Source organism: Trachypithecus francoisi, unplaced genomic scaffold (assembly GCF_009764315.1).
Source record: "Trachypithecus francoisi isolate TF-2019V2 unplaced genomic scaffold, Tfra_2.0 Lachesis_group14, whole genome shotgun sequence".
In the NCBI taxonomy this organism is placed as follows: domain Eukaryota; kingdom Metazoa; phylum Chordata; class Mammalia; order Primates; family Cercopithecidae; genus Trachypithecus; species Trachypithecus francoisi.
The window spans coordinates 20,813,170-20,833,840 of NW_022681459.1; the positions used below are offsets into that span (position 1 = coordinate 20,813,170).

At 40.0% G+C, this 20,671-nt stretch overlaps 1 protein-coding gene and 1 pseudogene across 5 annotated transcripts in view; both read right to left on the minus strand.

Annotated features, from left to right (window-relative positions):
* Positions 1-20,671, minus strand: part of CRYZL1 (crystallin zeta like 1) — a 51,670-nt gene that overhangs the window by 29,133 nt on the left and 1,866 nt on the right. For all 4 annotated transcript variants that reach the window (XM_033232383.1, XM_033232384.1, XM_033232386.1 and 1 more), the window contains exons 2-4: positions 12,807-12,878; positions 6,846-6,923; positions 4,174-4,246 (exon numbers count right to left, since the gene is read on the minus strand). In XM_033232383.1, the coding sequence (XP_033088274.1) occupies positions 4,174-4,246; positions 6,846-6,923; positions 12,807-12,872 (217 nt within the window). In that variant the 5' untranslated portion in view covers positions 12,873-12,878. The remainder of the gene's footprint in view (positions 1-4,173; positions 4,247-6,845; positions 6,924-12,806; positions 12,879-20,671) is intronic.
* LOC117095723 lies at positions 803-2,787 on the minus strand (annotated as a pseudogene). The gene has a single exon (XR_004442146.1). The product of XR_004442146.1 is annotated as a 40S ribosomal protein S25-like (transcript).

A 20,671-nucleotide genomic window follows, 5' to 3' on the forward strand; every position in this document is an offset into this window, starting at 1 on the left:
CTCTGCATATGTAGAGAAAAAGCCTCGACTATCAGTCAATTCATTTGAGTAGTTTCATTCAAAGAGTTACAAAAGGAAAAGGGAGTAAAAAAACCCAAATATTATTGAATGCCTCCTTGTGCCCAGCATTGTTGTGTATTTATACATTTAAACTTTACAATATACCAATAAGGTAGGTATTATTACTTCTATTTAACAGAAAAGGAACTGAGGTGAAGCAGTGAAGTAAGATGGAAACCTGAATCTGGAAATGCACCCTTCGACTGGCTCTGTCAACAAAATGGCCCCAGAAGGCATTTGTTGCCACTAGCAAGTAATTTGAAGCCTGCTATTTCTACTTTCAAGCCCTCCTTTTGGAGTTTGCTCCTTCTTTGGCTCCCTCCTGTGCCATCATCCCCCAATCCTTTTGGCTTCTGATTCACTATACTTTTCTCTTTCCCTTCTCCTGCTGATCCCTGTCCTCCTAAGGTCACTCTGACTCTTTTTTTCTTGCTGTCCTTGATACTCCTCTTCTTTTAACTGACCCTCAAACAGTGCATTCCAAAGGGTTCTTTGTTTACATCTCTCATCTTTTTCTACTCTCTTGGAGAATTCATCAACTCTATTATTTCAAATACAACCTATATGCTGACATTTCTCAAATATATACTTTCCAGCATAGATCTCTCACCCTTGAGCTTTAAACTCATTTAATTGCTTACTAGATATTGCCAGTGAGACGTCACTTAAGTACCTTGATTCAGTAAGTATAAATCTGAACTCATAATATTCCTCCTAATTGGATCATCTTCCTTTTTTTTTAATTTAATAAAGTTTTATTTTTCCAAATGTACAGTTGGTTGGACCTATTCATGCATCTTCACCAGCAGCTGGAGCCTCTCCGCCCTTGGTATTTCTGGTGTAAATTACTTGAATTCTGTGCCTTGAAACCAGTTTGATAAGTCCTCTACTAAGGAGCTCCTGAAGGACTGCCCTGGCCATGGAGCCTCAAATCTTCAGTCTTTCAGAGACCACAGCTGGGGTTATAAGTTTATAGTTGGGAACTTCCTTAGAGAGTTTGTCATAGGTAGCTGTGTCAAACAAGACTAAGTTATTGAGCTTGTCCCGAACTTTGCCTTTGGACCACTTCTTCTTTTTGGCCTTGCCCCTGGATTTGTTCACCAGGTCTTTGTCTTTCTTGGCCGACTTTCCGGCATCCTTCTTCTTCTTGTCGTCCTTGGGTGGCATTGTGAAGCTCGGAGAGCAGCAGCGGACACTGCAGCCTCACTAAGATGTCGGACGGATCATCTTCCTTTATCAAATGTTGGTTCCAATTCAAGCCTGAACCAGAATTCTGTAAGCCATTCCTGGTTCTCATCTGTTTTTAATTTCCCAGTTCCATTGAATTACTAGGTTCTGCTGACTTTATTTCCTCAATATGTCTTGAATCCATCCCTCTTCTCCACCTCTGCCACCACTGTTGAGGTTATGGACTTTGCTGTGTCTTGCCTCTTGGTCTGCAACCCAACCAGTCCTCTCGCCTATAGACTTGTTTGCCTCACGTCCACCCTTCCTTCAAATGGCTACTCTAATAATCTCCCTAAAGTACGATCTGATATCTAAGTCTCAACTAAAGGTCTTGGCCCTTGCCTATCCTCCTGCTTCATTTTTGGAAGGCAGGAATTAGTGTTCACATCATCATGAAAGTATTTTGTGCAATATCTTTTATTCTGCAATATTTGAAGGAGAAATTTTTTTTCTTTTCTTTTTTCTTTTTTTTTTTGAGACGGGGTCTTACTCTGTTGGCTCAAACTCCTGGGCTCAAGTGATCCTCTCACCTCTGCTTCCCAAAGGCTGGGATTACAGGTGTGAACCACCACACCCAGCCCAGGAGGAGAATTTTCTTGACAAAATGTTTCTCTGCTACCAAGTACCATGCTGTTGACGCCTGCCCAGGACTTTATCTTGCTCTAGCAATACCAAACTCTTTGTAATTCTTATACACATCCCACTTTCACTTGCTTGTCTTTGCTCATAATATCCTCCCTGGGTGTGATTCTCCACCTGCCTGCCCCTTATTATTTGGACATCTTACTCCAAGACGCCTTTCCTGTTTCTTCTGGCCGGGTTAAGCAGCTTTCTTCGGAGCTTACATAATAATCTGCTCACGTATGTATTTGTCTCTCCCCTAGAGAGTGAACTGTTTAAGGGCAAGGACTTCATTTCACTTATATCCTAAGCACTTAGCAATTGCTCACTAAATGTAGAATGAATGATCATCTGGTTATTATATTTATTTTTCTACAGACTGAGAAAAAAGGAAACATAATTATCATTTAGCTTTGTCAGAAGATTACATAGAGTATCAAATCTATTATACGTTAAAATCACAGGTAAAACTCAAATATAGTCTAACATACCAAAACTCAAATATAGTCTAATATATCTAACATACCTTAACACATTTATTCATTCGCATACGAGGTAAGAGCAAACACATTAATCATGAACCACCTGTTAGTGAATATTAAGTATAGGTCTATTTAGAAATAAATTATATCAAAAGCCTGATATAAGGCTTACTGTTCTGTATGTTAAGATCATTATTTCATCATAAAAAGACAATATTGGTCATTCTATTCAATATATGATCACTTATGGATTTAAATATATAACCCCTAAACATTTACTACACTGTAATAAGCTCTTCAATTATAAAATACCAATTAAGTCCTATTTTTCTTTTCAATTAAAAAAAAAAAAGGGCCAAGGACAGTGGCTCATGCTTGTAATCCCAGCACTTTGGGAGATGATGTGGGCAGATCACTTGAGGTCAGGAGTTCGAGACCAGCCTGGCCAACATGGTGAAACCCATCTCTACCAAAAAATACAAAAATTTGCCAGGCGTGGTGACGAGTGCCTGTAGTCCCAGCTACTTGGAAGGTAGAGGCAGAATTGCTTGAATCTGGGAGGCGGAGGTTGCAGTGGAGTGGACATCACGCCACTGCACTGCAGCCTAGGTGATAGAGTGAGACTCTGTCTGAAAACAAAAAAAAAAAAAAAAAAGAGCCAGACAAAGCCAGGCATAATGTTGTATACCTGTAGACCAGGGGTGTCCAATCTTTTGGCTTCCCTGGGCCACACTGGAAGAGAAAGAATTGTCTTGAGCAACACATAAAATACGCTAACACTAAATGATAGCTGATGAACCCCCCCCCAAAAAAATCACATTTAAAAAAAAAAGTTAATTTTTTTTTTTTTTTTGAGATGGGGTCTCGCTCTGTCGCCCAGGCTGGAGTGCAGTGGCCGGATCTCAGCTCACTGCAAGCTCCGCCTCCCGGGTTCACGCCATTCTCCTGCCTCAGCCTCCCCAGTAGCTGGGGCTACAGGCGCCCACCACCTCGCCCGGCCAGTTTTTTGTATTTTTTAGTAGAGACGGGGTTTCACCTTATTAGCCAGGATGGTCTCGATCTCCTGACCTCGTGATCCGCCCGTCTTGGCTTCCCAAAGTGCTGGGATTACAGGCTTGAGCCACCACGCCTGGCCTAATTAATTTTTTTTTAAGACAGAGTCTCCCACTTGTTGCCCAGGCTGGAGTGCAATGGCACAATCTCGGCTCACTGCAAGCTCCACCTCCTGGGTTCACGCCATTCTCCTGCCTCAGATTCCCGAGTAGCTGGGACTACAGGTGTCCGCCACTACGCCCAGCTAATTTTTTGTATTTTTAGTAGAGACAGGGTTTCACTGTGTTAGCCAGGCTGGTCTTGATCTCCTGACTGTGATCCGCCTTCCTTGGCCTCCCAAAGTGCTTGGGATTACAGGCGTGAGCCACCACGCCTGGTCAAAAAATCACATAATGTTTTAAGAAAATTTACGAATTTGTGTTGGGCTGACTTCAAAGCTGTCCTGGGCCGCATGCTGGTTGGACAAGCTTGCTGTAGACTCAGCTACTCAGGAAGCTGAGGCAGCAGGACCACTTGAACCCAGGAGTTAAGGCTGAAGCTATGATCAGGCTGGGCAACACAGAGAGACCTTGTCTCTCAAAAAAATAAAAATTAAAATTAAAAAGGACATTTTCATATAATTAAATTTCAAAGGCTGTATATAATTTTATGTACCAGGAAACCAATTAGCTACCATTTAATTTCTTTTACCTTAGAAAATAAATACATATACTCACATCTGTATACTTACCATCTAATACAATTCCAGCAATTTCTCTCCCAACAGGAAATAAATCCTTTTTCATCTTCATTTCTGCCAGAAGCTAAATCATGACAAAGGCTGTTAACATACAATTGTCAGAAGAAATCCTGGACTCTATTATGTGTAAGGAAAGCAAGAGCAAAAGTCAAATCACAGAAAGAGCAAATATGGTTCAAGTTTTGGAATTAAGACAAAGCAAATAACTTCACACAATAGGTTTCTCTAAAGGGTAGGAAACGAAGAATTTACTGAGGCATTAGTTGATCTGCAGGACTTAGGAATGAATATTATTATTCAAATTACCATTAACATCCTTTGTTTAACATCTTTACTCTGCCAAGTATGAAGGGAAATTATGGTCAAAACATTTCTTGGTTGTCTAAACACTATCAGTCATCTTATTCAGGTGAAGGGAGGGTAGTCTGGAGAGAAGGCTGTTGAATAAGGGGGTGTGGCCAAAGAGAACAAAGGGTTCTCCATTCCTATACCCTTTAAAATCACCTGAGTTGTTAAAAGCCTTGTGTTAGGGAGTGGGTGAGAAGTAGTGATGGATATTAACAGGTAATCTCCCATATAATTTCAGATTCATGGTGACTGGAGTTTCTTTTCATTAAGGCTAAATTTTTAAGAGATTGGTATTTTATTAGACTGTGACCAAATTAATTATAAGTACTTGTCTTTTGAAGTAACAGGGTGTACTAAAATAAGCCTGTGGTTTAAGCTCCTGGCACTTAACATTAGAGATGCTGAACGTATCTGTAGATACCATAATATTTTAGGAACAGTAAGTAAAAAGAAATTGAAATAATTCTCTTCTATATTTATTTTTCAATTTTCTGATCTCCTGTATGTATACCTGATTGTCAGAAGTCTCTTATTCAATATGGAACACTATACTTTTCTTAAGATGTTCATATGACATTCTTACAGAAGTACTGGGTGTTTTACAGTATTTCTTTTCTTTTTTTTTTTCAGATGGAGTCTCGCTCTGTCACCCAGGCTGGAGTGCAGTGGTGTGATTTCAGCTCACTGCAACCTCTGCCTTGCAGGTTCAAGCAATTTTCCTGCCTCAGCCTCCCGAGTAGCTGGGACTACAGGCACGCACCACCATGCCCAGCTAATTTTTGTATTTTTAGTAGAGACGGGGTGTCACCATGTTGGCCAGGATGGTCTCGATCTCTTGACTTTGTGATCTGCCTGCCTCGGCCTCCCAAAGTGCTGGGATTACAGGTGTGAGCCACCGTGCCTGGCCACAGTACTTCTTTTATGCACATTTGTATGGAGTTAAAACCATGGTTTTAGCAATTACATCCTGGCTCCTTCACTTACCATAAGCATTTTCTTACATTACCCACACAGTTTTCATAACCATTACGCTTAACAGATGTGCAATATTTCATTCAACTGATTTTACCATAATTTACTATTTATTTCTGTTAGACAAGGAGATTATTTCCTAGGCTTGAATTTTAATGGATTTTTCAGTTTTAAAAAAAACATCCGAAGACAGAAATCTGCAGACAAGATCTAGTACTAGTACTCTTGTGAAAAGACTTCAGGGGATCCCACTAATGCATTTGGCAAGTCATGCTCATGTTACAGAGTTGCCCAATGAAAGCCTATGCCCGGTCTGTAATTTCCTAAGTGTGACTTTATCAAAGAAGACTTTTAGGTTCCTAAAAATTATAGTCACATTATAATCCAATAAGTTATGGGTCATGTAAACTATGGCATTAATCCTAAAAAACAAAACAAACAAAAAAACGGAGTAAATGGATCTGCTCAATTATCATGGCACATTTAACCACAGTTTATTTACCACTGAAAACGTTCTATGTATTTCATGGTCAATAACGAAAGATTACTGCAGGGCAGTGTGAGGTAGAGATGTATGTTTATGAAAGAGCAACGCAAAAAGAAATGACAAAAGATGAACCATAACTAATGATATTAATTAAATATCTAATCGGTAGCTAATAAACTGATTAGGTTTCTAGTTTCTATTTTATTATTTATTTCTTCCTTAATAGGCTTTGTTAATTATAAACTGTTTCTGCAATGTAAAGGAGTTTATAAAATATTATAAAATATTTACATTAAATATTTCTATTTTCTTATAAAATATTTGCATTTTCATATAAAATATGTAACTTCAATCAGACTAATAATGTCCCTTATACAGAAATATACAAAAGCACACTAAATTTTCTCCCCTAGCTGTTCTATTCTTCTAAAGATGGTAGGCCGGGTGCAGTGGCTCATGCCTGGGATCCCAGCACTTTGGGAGGCCAAGGCAGGTGGATCACCTGAGGTCTGGAGTCTGAGACCAGCCTGGCAAACACGGCAAAACCCATTTTCACTAAAAAACATACAAAAATTAGCTGGGTGTGGTGGTGCACCCCTGTAATCCTAGGTACTCAGAAGGCTGAGACAGGAGAATCGCTTGAACCCAGGAGGCAGAGGTTGCAGTGAGCTGAGATTGCACCACTACACTCCAGCCTGGGCGACAAGAGCGAAACTCCGTCTCAAATAAAAAAGTTAATAAAAATCAAGATGATAATAAATTCTTCACATGGAGATGTCAGTTATCATTGTATTTATACACTAAATACACTAAGAAACTCTCATTTTACTTTGCACCATAATAAAAGAACCAATACCTTTGTATTTATCTGGCTGAGAGCACAAGCTTTAACTTGAAGTTTCACAAAGTTATCCTCTGTAACAGGAAGATTTTCCTGGAACCAAAGGATAATAAAAGAATATGTTATTTCACACATTCCTATAAGAACATGTTTATGCTGTGAAAATTTTCACACATAAACAAAATTAATCAGACCCCAAATCTCACAGCTAATTTTAACAACTATAAGTAATTATAGAAATGTATATAATAAAAAAAGAATAAAGAAAATTTGGGGGTACAATTTTAAAAAAGCTTTCGGACATATATTTTTAAAAGTACTCAAATAACAATATGGATATATATGTAGACAATAAAGTTAGGATAACAAAGTAAAGCAGCAAATACTGTACTCCTTTATTTCAACCTAAATAATCTCAGAACATCGGATCTTCATGTTTACAGGGATATCCTTAAACACATATACACATAACATACAGCCTTTACAAATTTTTTTTTTTTTTTTTTTTTGGGGAATGGAGCCTTGCTCTGTTGCCCAGGCTGGAATGCAGTGGAATGATCTCGGCTCACTGCAAGCTCCACCTCCCGGGTTCACGCCATTCTCCTGCCTCAGCCTCCTGAGTAGCTGGGATTACAGGCATGAGCCACTATGCCTGGTTAATTTTTCTTTTTTTGTATTTTTAGTAGAAGACGGGTTTCACCACGTTGGCCAGGTTGGGGTCTTGAACTCCTGACCTCAGGTGATCTGCCCGCCTAGGCCTCCCAAATTGCTGGGATTACAGGCATAAGCCAGTGAGACTGGCCAGCCAGTGGAATTCCTTACACTCCTTAATTCAACTCTTCCTTAACATGTGTCTTGGACATTTCACCATGCCCCATGGGATTCTGGGGTCAACACACCAATGCAACTGAACCTAATTATCTCTCAGATTCCACTTCTAGATAGAAATTCAAAGGCAAGGCTGGGCATGGGGGCTCACGTCTGTCATCCCAGCACTTTGGGAGGCCAAGGCAAATGGATTACTTAAGGTCAGGAGTTTGAGACCAGCCTGGCCAACATAGTGAAACCCAGTCTCTACTAAAAATATAAAAAATAGCTCGGCATGGTTGCGCACGCCTGTAGTCCCAGGTACTTGGGAGGCTGAGACAGGAGAATCGCTTGAACCCAGGCAGTGGAGGTTGCAGTGAGCTGATATTGTGCCACTGCACTCCAGCCTGGGTGACAGAGTGAGACCTGTCTCAAAAAAATAATAATAATAAAAAAGAAAAGAAAACAAAAAAAGAAATTCAAAGGCAAACATAGTCCAAATTCAGACACTCAATGTCATCCACCTATATTATTAAATATAATATCACCTCCGTTAAACAACTGTACCTGGTACTGATAATTAAATCAGTCTCCTCTACCCCTAATATGCCCACGATTAGATCAAAAGCTGGCCAAGAATAGCCACTTAGATAGCCCCTGCTGTGATGTATCACAGGGATCACTGTGTTTTATTTATCAGGAACACAATCTGAGAACATCTTTTAAAATCTCAGTTTTGGCAAAACTTGGTGATAATATGAAGATGTTCAATAATATTGGTGAGTTTGTGAATTTTACTCATGATCTTATGAACCTGGAGATGTTTCTTCCCAAGAACCAATCAACCCCTGGCCCTCATCCTGATCAATGACAGAAGTCAAGCTGTCTGAAACACAGACCCCTGGCCTAATTGTTTTTGTTTTTTTGAGACAGGGTCTTGCTCTATCATCCAGGCTGGAGTGCTGTGGTATGAACACGGCTTGCTGTAGCCTTGACCTACACAGGTGGGTGCCACGGTGCCTAGCTAGTTTTTTCTTTTTTTTTTGGTAGAAATGGGGGTCTCACTTTTTTTGCCCAGGCTGGTCTTGAACTCCTGGGCTCAAGTGATCCTCCTGCCTCGGCCTCCCAAAGTGCTGGAATTACAGGAGTGCACCTAAATGTTTTAGGAGTTAGTGACAGACAAGAGAGAAAACTGGATTGCGTTCACGATCCAAACTCTCATAATTATTATGAAATACTGATTAACATATAGCACTTACTTTTAATCCCTAAATTTACGGAAGAATGATTTTGGCTTGCTACAAACCTTTCTAACAATCACCAATACCGTATATGAAAATTCTACTATCTATGCTTAAAGTAATAAAAAACTTAGTGATAATATGAGTATAAGTGATCATTTAAAACTTAGTAAATGAGGTAACTTTGGCAATCTCTGAAATGTGTATGGAAAACAATATTTTTCTACCTCTCGCTCCCTCACCCAGGCTGGAGTGCAGTGGTGCAATCTCCGCTCACTGCAAGCTCCGCCTCCCAGGTTCACACCATTCTCCTGCCTCAGCCTCCCAAGTAGCTGGGAATACGGGCACATACCACTACACCTGGCTAATTTTTTGCATTTTTAGTAGAGACGGGGTTTCAACATGTTAGCCAGGATGGTCTCGATCTCCTGACCTGGTGATCTGCCTGCCTCAGCCTCCCAAAGTGCCGGAATTATAGGCGTGAGCCACCGTGCCTGGCCGAGACAAGGTCTTTTCTGAAATATAGCTACTTTCTGAAAACTTGCATTATTGTGGTATTACATGTTATTTCGCAACATGTAAGACTATTAAGTTTGTTCTGTCTTCCTAATACCTTTTACGCTACCACCCTGAGGAACTAAAACCTCTTTTGCAGCAATTCTTTTAAAAATATTTTTTAAAGTAAGGTAGTGTAATGCCTCCAGCTTTATTCTTTTGGTCAAGATGGCTTTGGCTATTCAAAGTATTTTGTGGTTCCATACGATTGTTACAATTATTTTTTTATTTCTGTGAAAGATGCCATTGGTGTTTTGATAGGGATTGAATTGAGTCTGTAGATGGCTTTGGGTAGTATGGACATTTTAACAATATTAATTATTCCAATTAATGAACACAGACTATCTTTCCACTTATTATTGTTCTCTTCAATTTCTTCCATCAATATTTGATAGTTTTCATCGTAGAGATATTTCACCTCCTTGGTTAAATTTATTCCTGGGCATTTTATTTTTTATTCTTTATAGCTATTTAAATGGGGTTGCCTTCTTAATTTCTTTCTTTTTTTTTGAGACAAGTCTTGCTCTGTTGCCCAGACTGGGGTGCAGTGTCAAGATCACGGATCACTGCAGCCTTGACCTCCTGGGCACAAGTATCCTTCTACCTTAGCTTCCCAAGTAGCTGCGACTACAGGTGTCAGCCAGCATGCCTGGCTAACTAAAAAAAATTTTTTTTGTAGAGACAGGGTCTCCTTTTGTTGCCCAGGCTGACCTTGAACTCCTAGGCTCAAGTGATCTTCCATCCTCGGTCTCCCAAAGTGCTGGGATTATAGGCGCCTCGCCTTTTAATTTCTTTTTCAGATAGTTTGCTGTTGGTATAGAGAACTGCTACTTGGCCAGGCGCGGTGGTGCATGCCTGTAACTCCAGCACTTTGGGAGGCTGAGGTGGGAGGATAGCTTGAGCCCAGGAATTCAAGACCAGCCTGGGCAACGCGGCGAAACCTGCCTTTACAAAAAAAACAAAAAAAAAAGTCAGTCGGACAAGCATGGTGGCACATGCCCGTAGTCTCAGCTACTCAGCAGGCTGAGGTGGGAGCTGATGCTGGAAGAGGTTGCAGTGAGCCCAGATTGCACCACTGTATTCCAGTGTGGGTGACAGAGCAAGACCCTGTCTCAGAAAAACAAAACAACAACTACAAAAAGAACTGCTATTATTTTTTTTCTTTCGGAGACGGAGGCTTGCTCTGTTGCCCAGGCTGGAGTGCAGTGCCACAAACTTGGCTTACTACAACCTCTGCCTCTCAGGTTCAAGCAATTCTCCTGCCTCAGCCTCCTGAGTAGCTGGGACTACAGGCACACGCTGCCACGTCCGGCTAATGTTTTGTATTTTTAGTAGAGATGGGGTTTCACTGTGTTGCCCAGGCTGGTCTTGAACTCTTGAGCTCAGGCAATCCACCTGCCTCGGCCTCCCAAAGTGCTGAGATTACAGGTGTGAGCCACCACGCCCTGCCTCCTGATTTTTTATTTTGTATCCTGAAACTTGACTGAATTCATTAATTAGTTCCAACAGGTTTTTGGTGGAGTCTGTAGGGTTTTCTATATATAAGATCACGTCATCTGCAAACAACAGGGATGGTTTGACTTCCTTCTTTCCAATTTGAATGCTCTTTCTTTCTTTCTCTTGCCTAATTGCTCTGGCTAGGGCTTCTAGTACTATGTTGAACAGAAGTAGTGAGAATGGGCATCCTTGTCTTGTTCCAGATTTTAGGGGAAAAGCTTCCAACTTTTTCCTGTTCAGTACGATGTTAGCTGCAGGTTTGTTATACATGGCTTTTATTAGATTGACATGTATTCATTCTATGCCTAATTGATGTAGGGTTTTCATCATGCAGGGATGTTGAATTTTATTACATGGTTTTTCTGTATCTATTGAGATGATCCGAGGGTTTATGTCCTTCATTCTGTTAATGTGATGTATCACGTTTGTTGATTTGCTTATGTTGAACTATCCTTGCATCCCTGGTTTGAATGCCCCTCAAACACGGCTGCCAGGGAAACGGATGTCAGAACTACAAGAAGAGGCCCCTCATCCCCATTACAAAGGCGATCAGCAACAAATGCTGCTGAGGATGTGGAGAATGGGAACGCTGAAACACCACTGGTGGTCATGTAAATTAGTATAGCCATTAAGGAGAAAAATATGAATGTTCCTCAAAAAATTAAAAATACAACTACCAGGCTGGGCGCAGTGGCTCATGCCTATAATCCTAGCACTTTGGGAGGCCGAGGCGAGCGGATCACCTGAGGTCGGGGTTTGAGACCAGCCTGGCCAACCTGGAGAAACCCTGTCTCTACTAAAAATACAAAAATGAGCCGGGTATGGTGGTGCGTGCCTGTAATCCCAGCTACTCAGGAGGCTGAGGCAGGAGGATCACTTGAACCTGAGAGGCAGAGGTTGCAGTGAGCTGGGATGGCACCACTGCACTCCAGCCTGGGCAACAGAGTGAGACTCTGTCTCAATTAAAAGATAAAATAAAATTAAAAAAAAAAAACAACTACCATGTAATCCAACAATCCCTCTCCTGGGTATGCATACAACCAAAGGAAATGAAAGCAATATGTCAAAGTGATAGCTGTACCTCCATGTTTACTGCAGCTATTCACAATAGCGAAGATATGGAATCAACCTAAGTGTCCATCGACAAATGAATAGATAAAGAAAATGTGGTATATATACACAATGGAATACTATTCAGCCATAAAAAGAAAAAAATCCTGTCATTTGTGAAAATATGGATGAATCTTGAGAATGTTGTGTTAAGTGAAATAAGCTAAGCACAGAATGACAAATGCTACATGATCTCACTCAAATATGGAATCCTAGAAAGTTGATTGCATAGACTTAGAGAGTCCAATAATGGTTATTAGAGGCTGTGGAGATTAAAGGGGTAGGAGCTGGGGAGAGAGGTCTGTCAACAGGTACAAAGTTACAGATAGATGGAAGGCATAGGTTCTGGTGTTCTATTGTACAGTAGGGTAACTATAGTTAAGAATGTATTACATATTTCAATATAGCTAGAAGAGAGGATTTAGAATGACACAACAAAATGGCAAGTATTTTACTGATGGATATACTAATCACCCTGATTTGATCATTACGTAATTTATACATGAATCAAAACATCACATGGCACCCCATAAATACGTATAATTATGTGTCAATTAAAAACAAAATAAAACTTAAAAAACAATTAAACTACAATATGAGCCACCATTTTCACATAAAATTTAAAGGAAAGTACTGTAATTTGAGGAGTTTCATTTAAGTAATTTTTCTTCATTAAGTCTCACTCAAAATAACATGTCATTTAAAAGTGGGTTTATTGCATATAAAGATACAGTAACTTCTTTAATGATTAAACATTTTTTCTTACCCTTTCTTGAAATACAAATGTTATTTCTTCATCTGTGGAACTCTGTTGGAAATATAAGCCTTTCATAGTCACCTAAAAATAAATACATATACATGAAATAAAATAACAAGTCTTCCAGACTAAATGTAAGCGCTGGCAAAGGATAAAATGACAACTACAATGTAGTTTTCAAATAAGTACATTTGGAAAATCTTTCTCAAAGTGATCAAATAAGAGAACATGCAACACTCTCTGGGCACCTGTCTTACTGAGAATGTGTTTACAGTTCAACCTGTTACTACAAAGGCAAACATGCTTCATTTTACTTTCCTATACAATAAAAAAGATTACTTAAAAGAAGTCTTATGATGGCCAGAGAACCTCAATTTTATTTACCTTTTATTAAATTTTCCTTTATTTACCATTTGTCAAAGGCTTTCAAAGTCTTAAAGATCGTTAAAAAGGAGAAAGCGAACAGCCAAGACACTGGTTGAAACTGTGGCCCTAATTCTTCTCTGTCAGTCTATAAACCATTTAATGAAAGTATTTAAACCTACAGCCGGGCGCAGTGGCTCACACCTGTAATCCCAGCACTTTGGGAGGTCAAGGCGGGCAGATCATCTGAGGTCAGGAGTTCAAGACCAGCCTGACCAACATGGAGAAACCCCATCTCTACCAAAAAAAAGAAAAAAAGAAAAAAAGAAAAAAAAAATTAGCCAGGCATGGCAGTGCACGCCTGTAATCCTAGCTACTTAAGATGTTGAGACAGAAGAATCGCTTGAAACCAGGAGGTGGAGGTTGCAGTGAGCCGAGATCATGCCATTGCACTTCATCCTGGGCAACAACAGCGAAACTCTGTCTCAAAAAAATAATAAAATAAAACAAATAAGCTTATATTCTGTGAACTTCTTGAGGCATCTCTAAAGATTCCACAAGTGTTTCTTTAATTTTCAGAGTAATTATATATTAAGACTATTTTTTATGCAAATTTTACAGAAGTATAACATATAGAAAAGTACACAAATCCTTGAAGCGCCTAACTTGTTGAATTTTACAGTGTGAATAAGTCCACGTCATGGCAGGAGACACATCATTGTACACCTCCAGAAGTTCCGTGTCCCCTTCTTCTCCTAAGGAGACCCAATATCCTTTTTTTTTTTTTTTTTTTTTTTTTTTGAGACGGAGTCTCGCTCTGTCGCCCAGGCTGGAGTGCAGTGGCCGGATCTCAGCTCACTGCAAGCTCCGCCTCCCGGGTTTACGCCATTCTCTCGCCTCAGCCTCCCGAGTAGCTGGGACTACAGGCGCCCGCCATCTCGCCCGGCTAATGTTTTGTATTTTTTTAGTAGAGACGGGGTTTCACCGTGTTAGCCAGGATGGTCTCGATCTCCTGACCTCGTGATCCGCCCGTCTCGGCCTCCCAAAGTGCTGGGATTACAGGCTTGAGCCACCGCGCCCGGCCCCAATATCCTAAGTTTTAACAGCACGGATTAGTTTTGTCTGCTTTTGAACTTTATATAAATAAAATTATACTCTTTAACGTCTGTTTTCTTTCTTTCTACATTAGGTTTGTGAGTCTCACTCACGTCCTTACTTGTAGTTGTATTCCATTCATCCCGCATTGCTACATAGTACTCCATTGTATAAACAAATTGCTATTTATCCATTCCACTATAGACAGACCCTTGAACTGTTTCCAGTTTGGGGCTCTTATGAATTGTCCTGTTAAAAACATTCTTGTATATACTTTTTGGTGAAAGTACTATTATTTTGTTTATGGAAACTGAGTCTTAGCTTAAAGCACATAGTTGGTGTCTCATAGCAAAAGCTGGGCCAGAACTGGGATAAAAACTAGGTGCTACTGATTCCAAAGTCGTTACTCCTAACCATGGTATTTAATGGTTTCCTACAGAGCTGCTAACATTAGATATATCAACTAAAGTTGAATACTTTCTTTTTTTTTTTTGGCGACGGAGTCTTGCTCTGTCGCCAGGCTGGAGGGTGCAATCTTGGCTCATTATCTATCTTGGCTCACTGCAACCTCTGCCTCCCAGGTTCAAGCAATTCTCCTGCCTCAGCCTCCCAAGTAGCTGGGACTATAGGCACGTGCCACCACATCCGGCTAATTTTTGTATTTTTAGTAGAGATGGGGTTTCACCATGTTGGCCAGGATGGTCTTGATCTCCTGACCTTGTGATCCGCCCACCTCGGCCTCCCAAAATACTGGGATTACAGGCATGAGCCACCGCGACTGGCCTAAAGTGGAATACTTTAAAGATAATTATTAAGTACCTGTTGATAGTTCTGGCTACATAATTTGCAGGGCCTAGTGCAAAATGAAAATGTGGGAAGTCTTGTCTAGAAATTATTAAAATTTCAAGATAGCAGAGCATGAAATCAAGCAAAAGTCTCTTCTGAATGTGAGGTCAGTGAGACTGCATAGGCCACAGGCCCATAAAGCCAGCTCTCTGCGTTGAATGTTAGTGGATCTACCTGGATCCAAATACGTAAAGAGTTTTTACAGATTGTAGTTGAGCAATGGTTGCTGGTTTCCCGGATGTGATAATCAAATGCTGGAACTAACAGAAATGAATGCACGTTCAAGATACATATGGAAATTATGTATGTAACATGTATCAATGAAGTATATAAAAGCAGGATTAAGCTAGGTCAAATGATTAATTCTAACCCTTTGGTTGCAGAAGGTGTTTGTGTCAATGTTTTTGGGGGCTGGGGAGAACCTAAGCATGTATACAGCAGTTACATATTCCCTCCAGCATTAAATCTAACCTCTTTTGCCTACCTTTGAAGGATCTCTAAAACGCATACTCACTCTCCCTACTCTACCTTACTGCTTCCACAATTTCCAAGCACATACCCTCTGTTTATCTAATCAGTATGACTTCACAACACATGGTTACTCCATCTCAGAGCTTCTAGGCATGGCCTCTTCTCTGACAGAATGCTGTAATTTACAGATTCTGCTAAATAAATAAAGTTCAAGTTATAACCCCTCTCTGGAATCATCCCCAGTGACTCACTCCATTTGTTCCATGCTTCCCAATGTCATTACATACTAAAAAAACTTTGCTTTATTTACTAACTAGAGTGCTTTACCCACCATTGGCTGGGAAAATCTGTATCAATTATTATTAAATAAAAAAAAAAATCTCTGTTCCTACTCAGTCTGGAGTTACTAGAACTGCCTTTTTGAGAAGTGGAACAATTACATATCAACGTCTTGATTTCAAAGCATCTTGCTTTGTGATGTTGGACACTACTGTTTTCTCTGCCCATTGAATCTTGAAATATATGGCATGTCTCCCAGATAAGCAGTCACATGGATCTTAGACTGTGCCCCAGTTTCAAAGATCCTGGAAGACAACTGCTTGTTTGTACCCCTAATATCCCCTAAAACAAATATTGTGTATATAATAATGGCAATATTTTTAGTCACATCATCCTAACTAGTTTCTCTAAATTAAGTGAAAATTGCCCTGGTTGGTGGAAAAAAGTAAAGTTCAGTTGGTCCAATTAAGAATTGTATGGGAACAAAAATATCCTTAAAGTTACAAAGTAAAGAAAGAGAGGTGTTTTTTCACAAAAGTAGCCAGAAGAAAACTGAGGAAATATTTGTCTTGCAAACCCAAAAAAAGGAATACTGAGTTCCTAGTACTAGGAAAATGGTAGAATGGATGGTATTCAAGGCACACATGGTTTCCTAGGCAGATTAAATAAAACAGTCTATTATTTAACGAAATTTTATTTCATTTTATCTTTTGTTTTTTGTCTCACACTCTGCCAAGTCTCATATTATTTAATAAAATTTGTATTGACTTAAACACATTTGCACACAGGACATAAAAGTAGTAAACATTTTACAAAATAAAAATATACATTAAAATATATAGGCTGAGCATGGTGGCTCACGCCTGTAATCCCAGAACTTTGGGAGACCGAGGCAGGTGGATTATGAGGTCAAGAGATCGAGACCACCCTGGCCAACATGGTGAAATCCCGTCTCTACTAAAAATACAAAAATTAGCTGGGCGTGGTAGCATATGCCTGTAGTCCCAGCTACTTGGGAGGCTGAGGCAGGAGAATCACTTGAACCTGGGAGACAGAGGTTGCGGTGAGCTGAGATCGCGCCACTGCACTCCAGCCTCCAGCCTGGCAACAGAGCGAGACTCTGTCTCAAAAAAATAAAAATAAATAAATAAAATATATAATACTTATGACATTTCTAAGAAAAGTCATGTAACTTCAAAATTATAAGTTCTACTATAAATTTTACTATATCAAAAAATACGATATAAAACTTTTTGGCCAGAGTGGTGGCTCCCACACCTGTCATCCCAACAATTTGGGAGGCTGAGGCAGGAGGACTGCTTGAGCCCAGGAGTTCGACAGCCTGGGCAACAAAGCAAGACCCTGTCTCTTAGAATAAATAAATAAGCCTGGCATAGTGGCGCTCGCCTGTAGTTCTATCTAGGCATTGGAGGCTGCTTTGAGCTGTGATCACCACTGCACTCCAGCCTGGACAACAGAGCGAAACCCTGTCTCTTAAACACACAAAACTTTTTAATTACAATAAATCTGTTTAAAAATGTAGGCTGATATAGCCTGTGAAAAGCATAAAAACTTTACATTTTTACAGGTATATCGGAATTTTAAAATGTTTGAATTAATCCACAAACTGAGGATTACGTTAGCAGTACTATAAATTTTTTTTTTTTCTTTTTTTTGAGATGGAGTCTCGCTCTGTCACCCAGTACCGTGGAATGGTCTCGGCTCACTGCAAGCTCCGCCTCCTGGGTTCACGCCATTCTCCTGCCTCAGCCTCCCGAGTAGCTGGGACTACAGGCGCACGCCACCACGCCCAGCTAATTTTCGGGGTTTCACCATGTTAGCCAGGATGGTCTCGATCTCCTGACCTCGTGATCCACCCGCCTTGGCCTCCCAAAGTGCTGGGATTACAGGCGTGAGCCACCGTGCCTGGCCACTATAAATTTTTATAATGGCCACACAGTAAACTTACTAAAAAATCTGGGGAAACAAAAATTAAGAAGATAATACCAATTTTAAATAATTTTAAGCGAAAGCAGAACGAGAACTTTGCATAAATTAAACACTTAACTATAAACACTTCAAGAAAGTAGTTAATAAAGATACTGATCTGTTAAGGGATTTCTAAAAAATCAATGGGAAGTAGTTTCAAAAGGTTTCATCCTTCTTATAATAGCAACATGAACTCCACCTGGTCCTTTGTTACAGTCAATCCCCCAAGAAACTCATCTATTCTTTATTGTAAATAAAACCTCTACAAATCATTCCTCACCTACACTTTCAGGCCAAAAGTGTTCTGAGCATCAGACCAACCTCAAATTCAACAGACATAAAGCTGGACTCATCTTTCCCCCAAACAAGATTTTGCTGTAGTCTCTAGTCATCAAGAATACCTTAGATCCATCCCATCACCTTCACTCTGGTGATGTGCAAACACCTCAATGCCTCAGGCTTGGGTTGTGGCGATAGGCTGCCAAATGCTTTCAATACTCTCCCGCATTCAACCTGTCTATTCCCCTATGGCTAATTTAATTCCTGAAAGTCCAAACTCCTCTTCCTACATGCTCAAATTTGTATTATTCCCCAACACAAATTTTATAATACTATGGCCATTTCAGGCTCAGAGTTTGGTTGTAATGTTTCTAACCTACCTTCATTTTTATTTTAAGGAAAGCAAAGATATATATAAACAGCTAGACAAGAGAAAAACATACATATATGTAAACAGCTAGACAAGAGAAAAACATACATATATGTAAACAGCTAGACAAGAGAAAAACATACATATATGTAAACAGCTAGACAAGAGAAAAACAGAAGAAGTCAACTCTGAAATGTGGCCCTGTATGCTCAACCTGGTCACCATGCCAGGCTCTCTTGGGCTGTTAGAGTATCCAATACCCTATTCTCCATCCATCACTGGCACCTGTGCACAGCATTATACTACTAGCTAGATTGTTAAGGGGAAATCTTCAGTTATATGTTGATCATTTGTGAAGAGGTGAATTAATACTACATTTTAACAATGTTCACATTAATCTGAGGCTTTTCGTACATAGTCACCATAATCAAAGCAACTAGCTGGAGGTTTGGCTCAAATATTACACTCTGCAGGCTGTGGAGGATGGTAGTCCTAACGGGTCAGGTCTGCTTCTTTTTTTTTGTTTTGTTTTTGAGATGGAGTTTTGCCCTGTCACCTACGCTGGAGTGCAGCAGCGCAATCTTGGCTCACTGCAACCTCCACCTCCCGGCTTCAAGAGATTCTCCTGCGCCTCCCGAGTAGCTGGGATTACAGGCGCACGCTACCACATCCAGCTAATTTTTTTGTATCTTTAGTAGAGATGGGGTTTCACCACATTGGCCAGGCTGGTCTCGAACTCCTGACCTCATGATCCACCCACCTTGGCCTCCCAAAGTGCTAGGATTACAGGCGTGAGCCATCGCGCCTGGCCTGCCTCTTAAAGAGGGTAGTGAATGCATGGTCATAACAGTTGAGGATATCTCTACATGGGATAGTCAACAGTCTCTAGAAATCTGTATCTTCAAAGGACACTTTGCACAAGCAATGAGTCTACAGGTGTTTTGCTGCATACAACTGCAGTGGTCTTTTGTGCCTGTTATTACATAAGATGGGCACAGGAGATACTGTGACAGTGGCTTATATCTGGCTAAACCTTGGAAAGCAATTCCAGCTAATAATACAAGAACTTTAGGTATTATAATTTAAAACTAAATGGAAAATGCGTAACATTAGATGGTCCCTCTCACTAGAGGGACTGAAACAGAGGCTGGGTACATATTACAGGGGCTTCATAAAGGAGATTCCAGCATCAACTGAGCGGGACAGGTGGATCAAATGACCATTTAGTTTTCTTCTAATTGTGACAATCTTGATAAATATTATTAAGGTATATTCGATCGAATTTATAGATGTGTGGCACAATCTCTACATCTTATGCAACCTGAGATCTAAAGATAGATGAAGGAGCAGAAAAGGAAAATTGTTTCTTTTTTGCCTATCTAGTACAGTGGCTCTCTATAAAGAACTTTTTGGATCTCAAAAGAATTCTGATGCCTCACCATCTCCATGAGGGCTTTATTATCTGTTGATTTTCAGATGGTATTTTCACTTAAGAGTCTAGGGTTTCTTACATGACCAATTTCCCACCCATATCTCTGGGGGCTGGAGACGTGGGATGGTCATTATCCCAAAGATCTGAAAATCTCTGGTCCAGTTGCTATTCAATGTAGGGCTATTTAATATAACATGATCCAGAACAACAGAAACTTAACTTTCATTTATATTTTTGAATGAGCATCATATTTTCCCATATCGTACTACTGGGGAACAAGGGAGCGAATGGTGTGATGAATGAGTCTTCCCTTTATAAGCTGGCTTAATCATGTGACTCTGAGACAATGCAGGTGGAGGTCCCTGGTGATGAGAATGACTATTTGAGGGATCCTCCCGAAACTCTACCACACCACAGTTACTTGTTCCCCTCCAATCCATTTAACTGACTTTCTTTTCCACCTACTAACATGATTGAAGTTTGTAAATGCTTAATTTTCCAGTTCACTATAGGATTGTGGAGAAACCACTCCTTGCTTCAAATGAAAAATACGAATTGTCATTTTGATAAAATATTTACTAATTCAAAAATCAAGAGAAAATAATTTCATGTCTTTATTATGCACACAATGGAAGAATTTTTTTTCTGTAAAATACCATATTTTAGCATATGTAGATATGTGGATTTTTTTTTTGAGACAGGGTCTCACTCTGTCGCCCAGGCTGGAGTGCTATTGTTGTGATCTTGGCT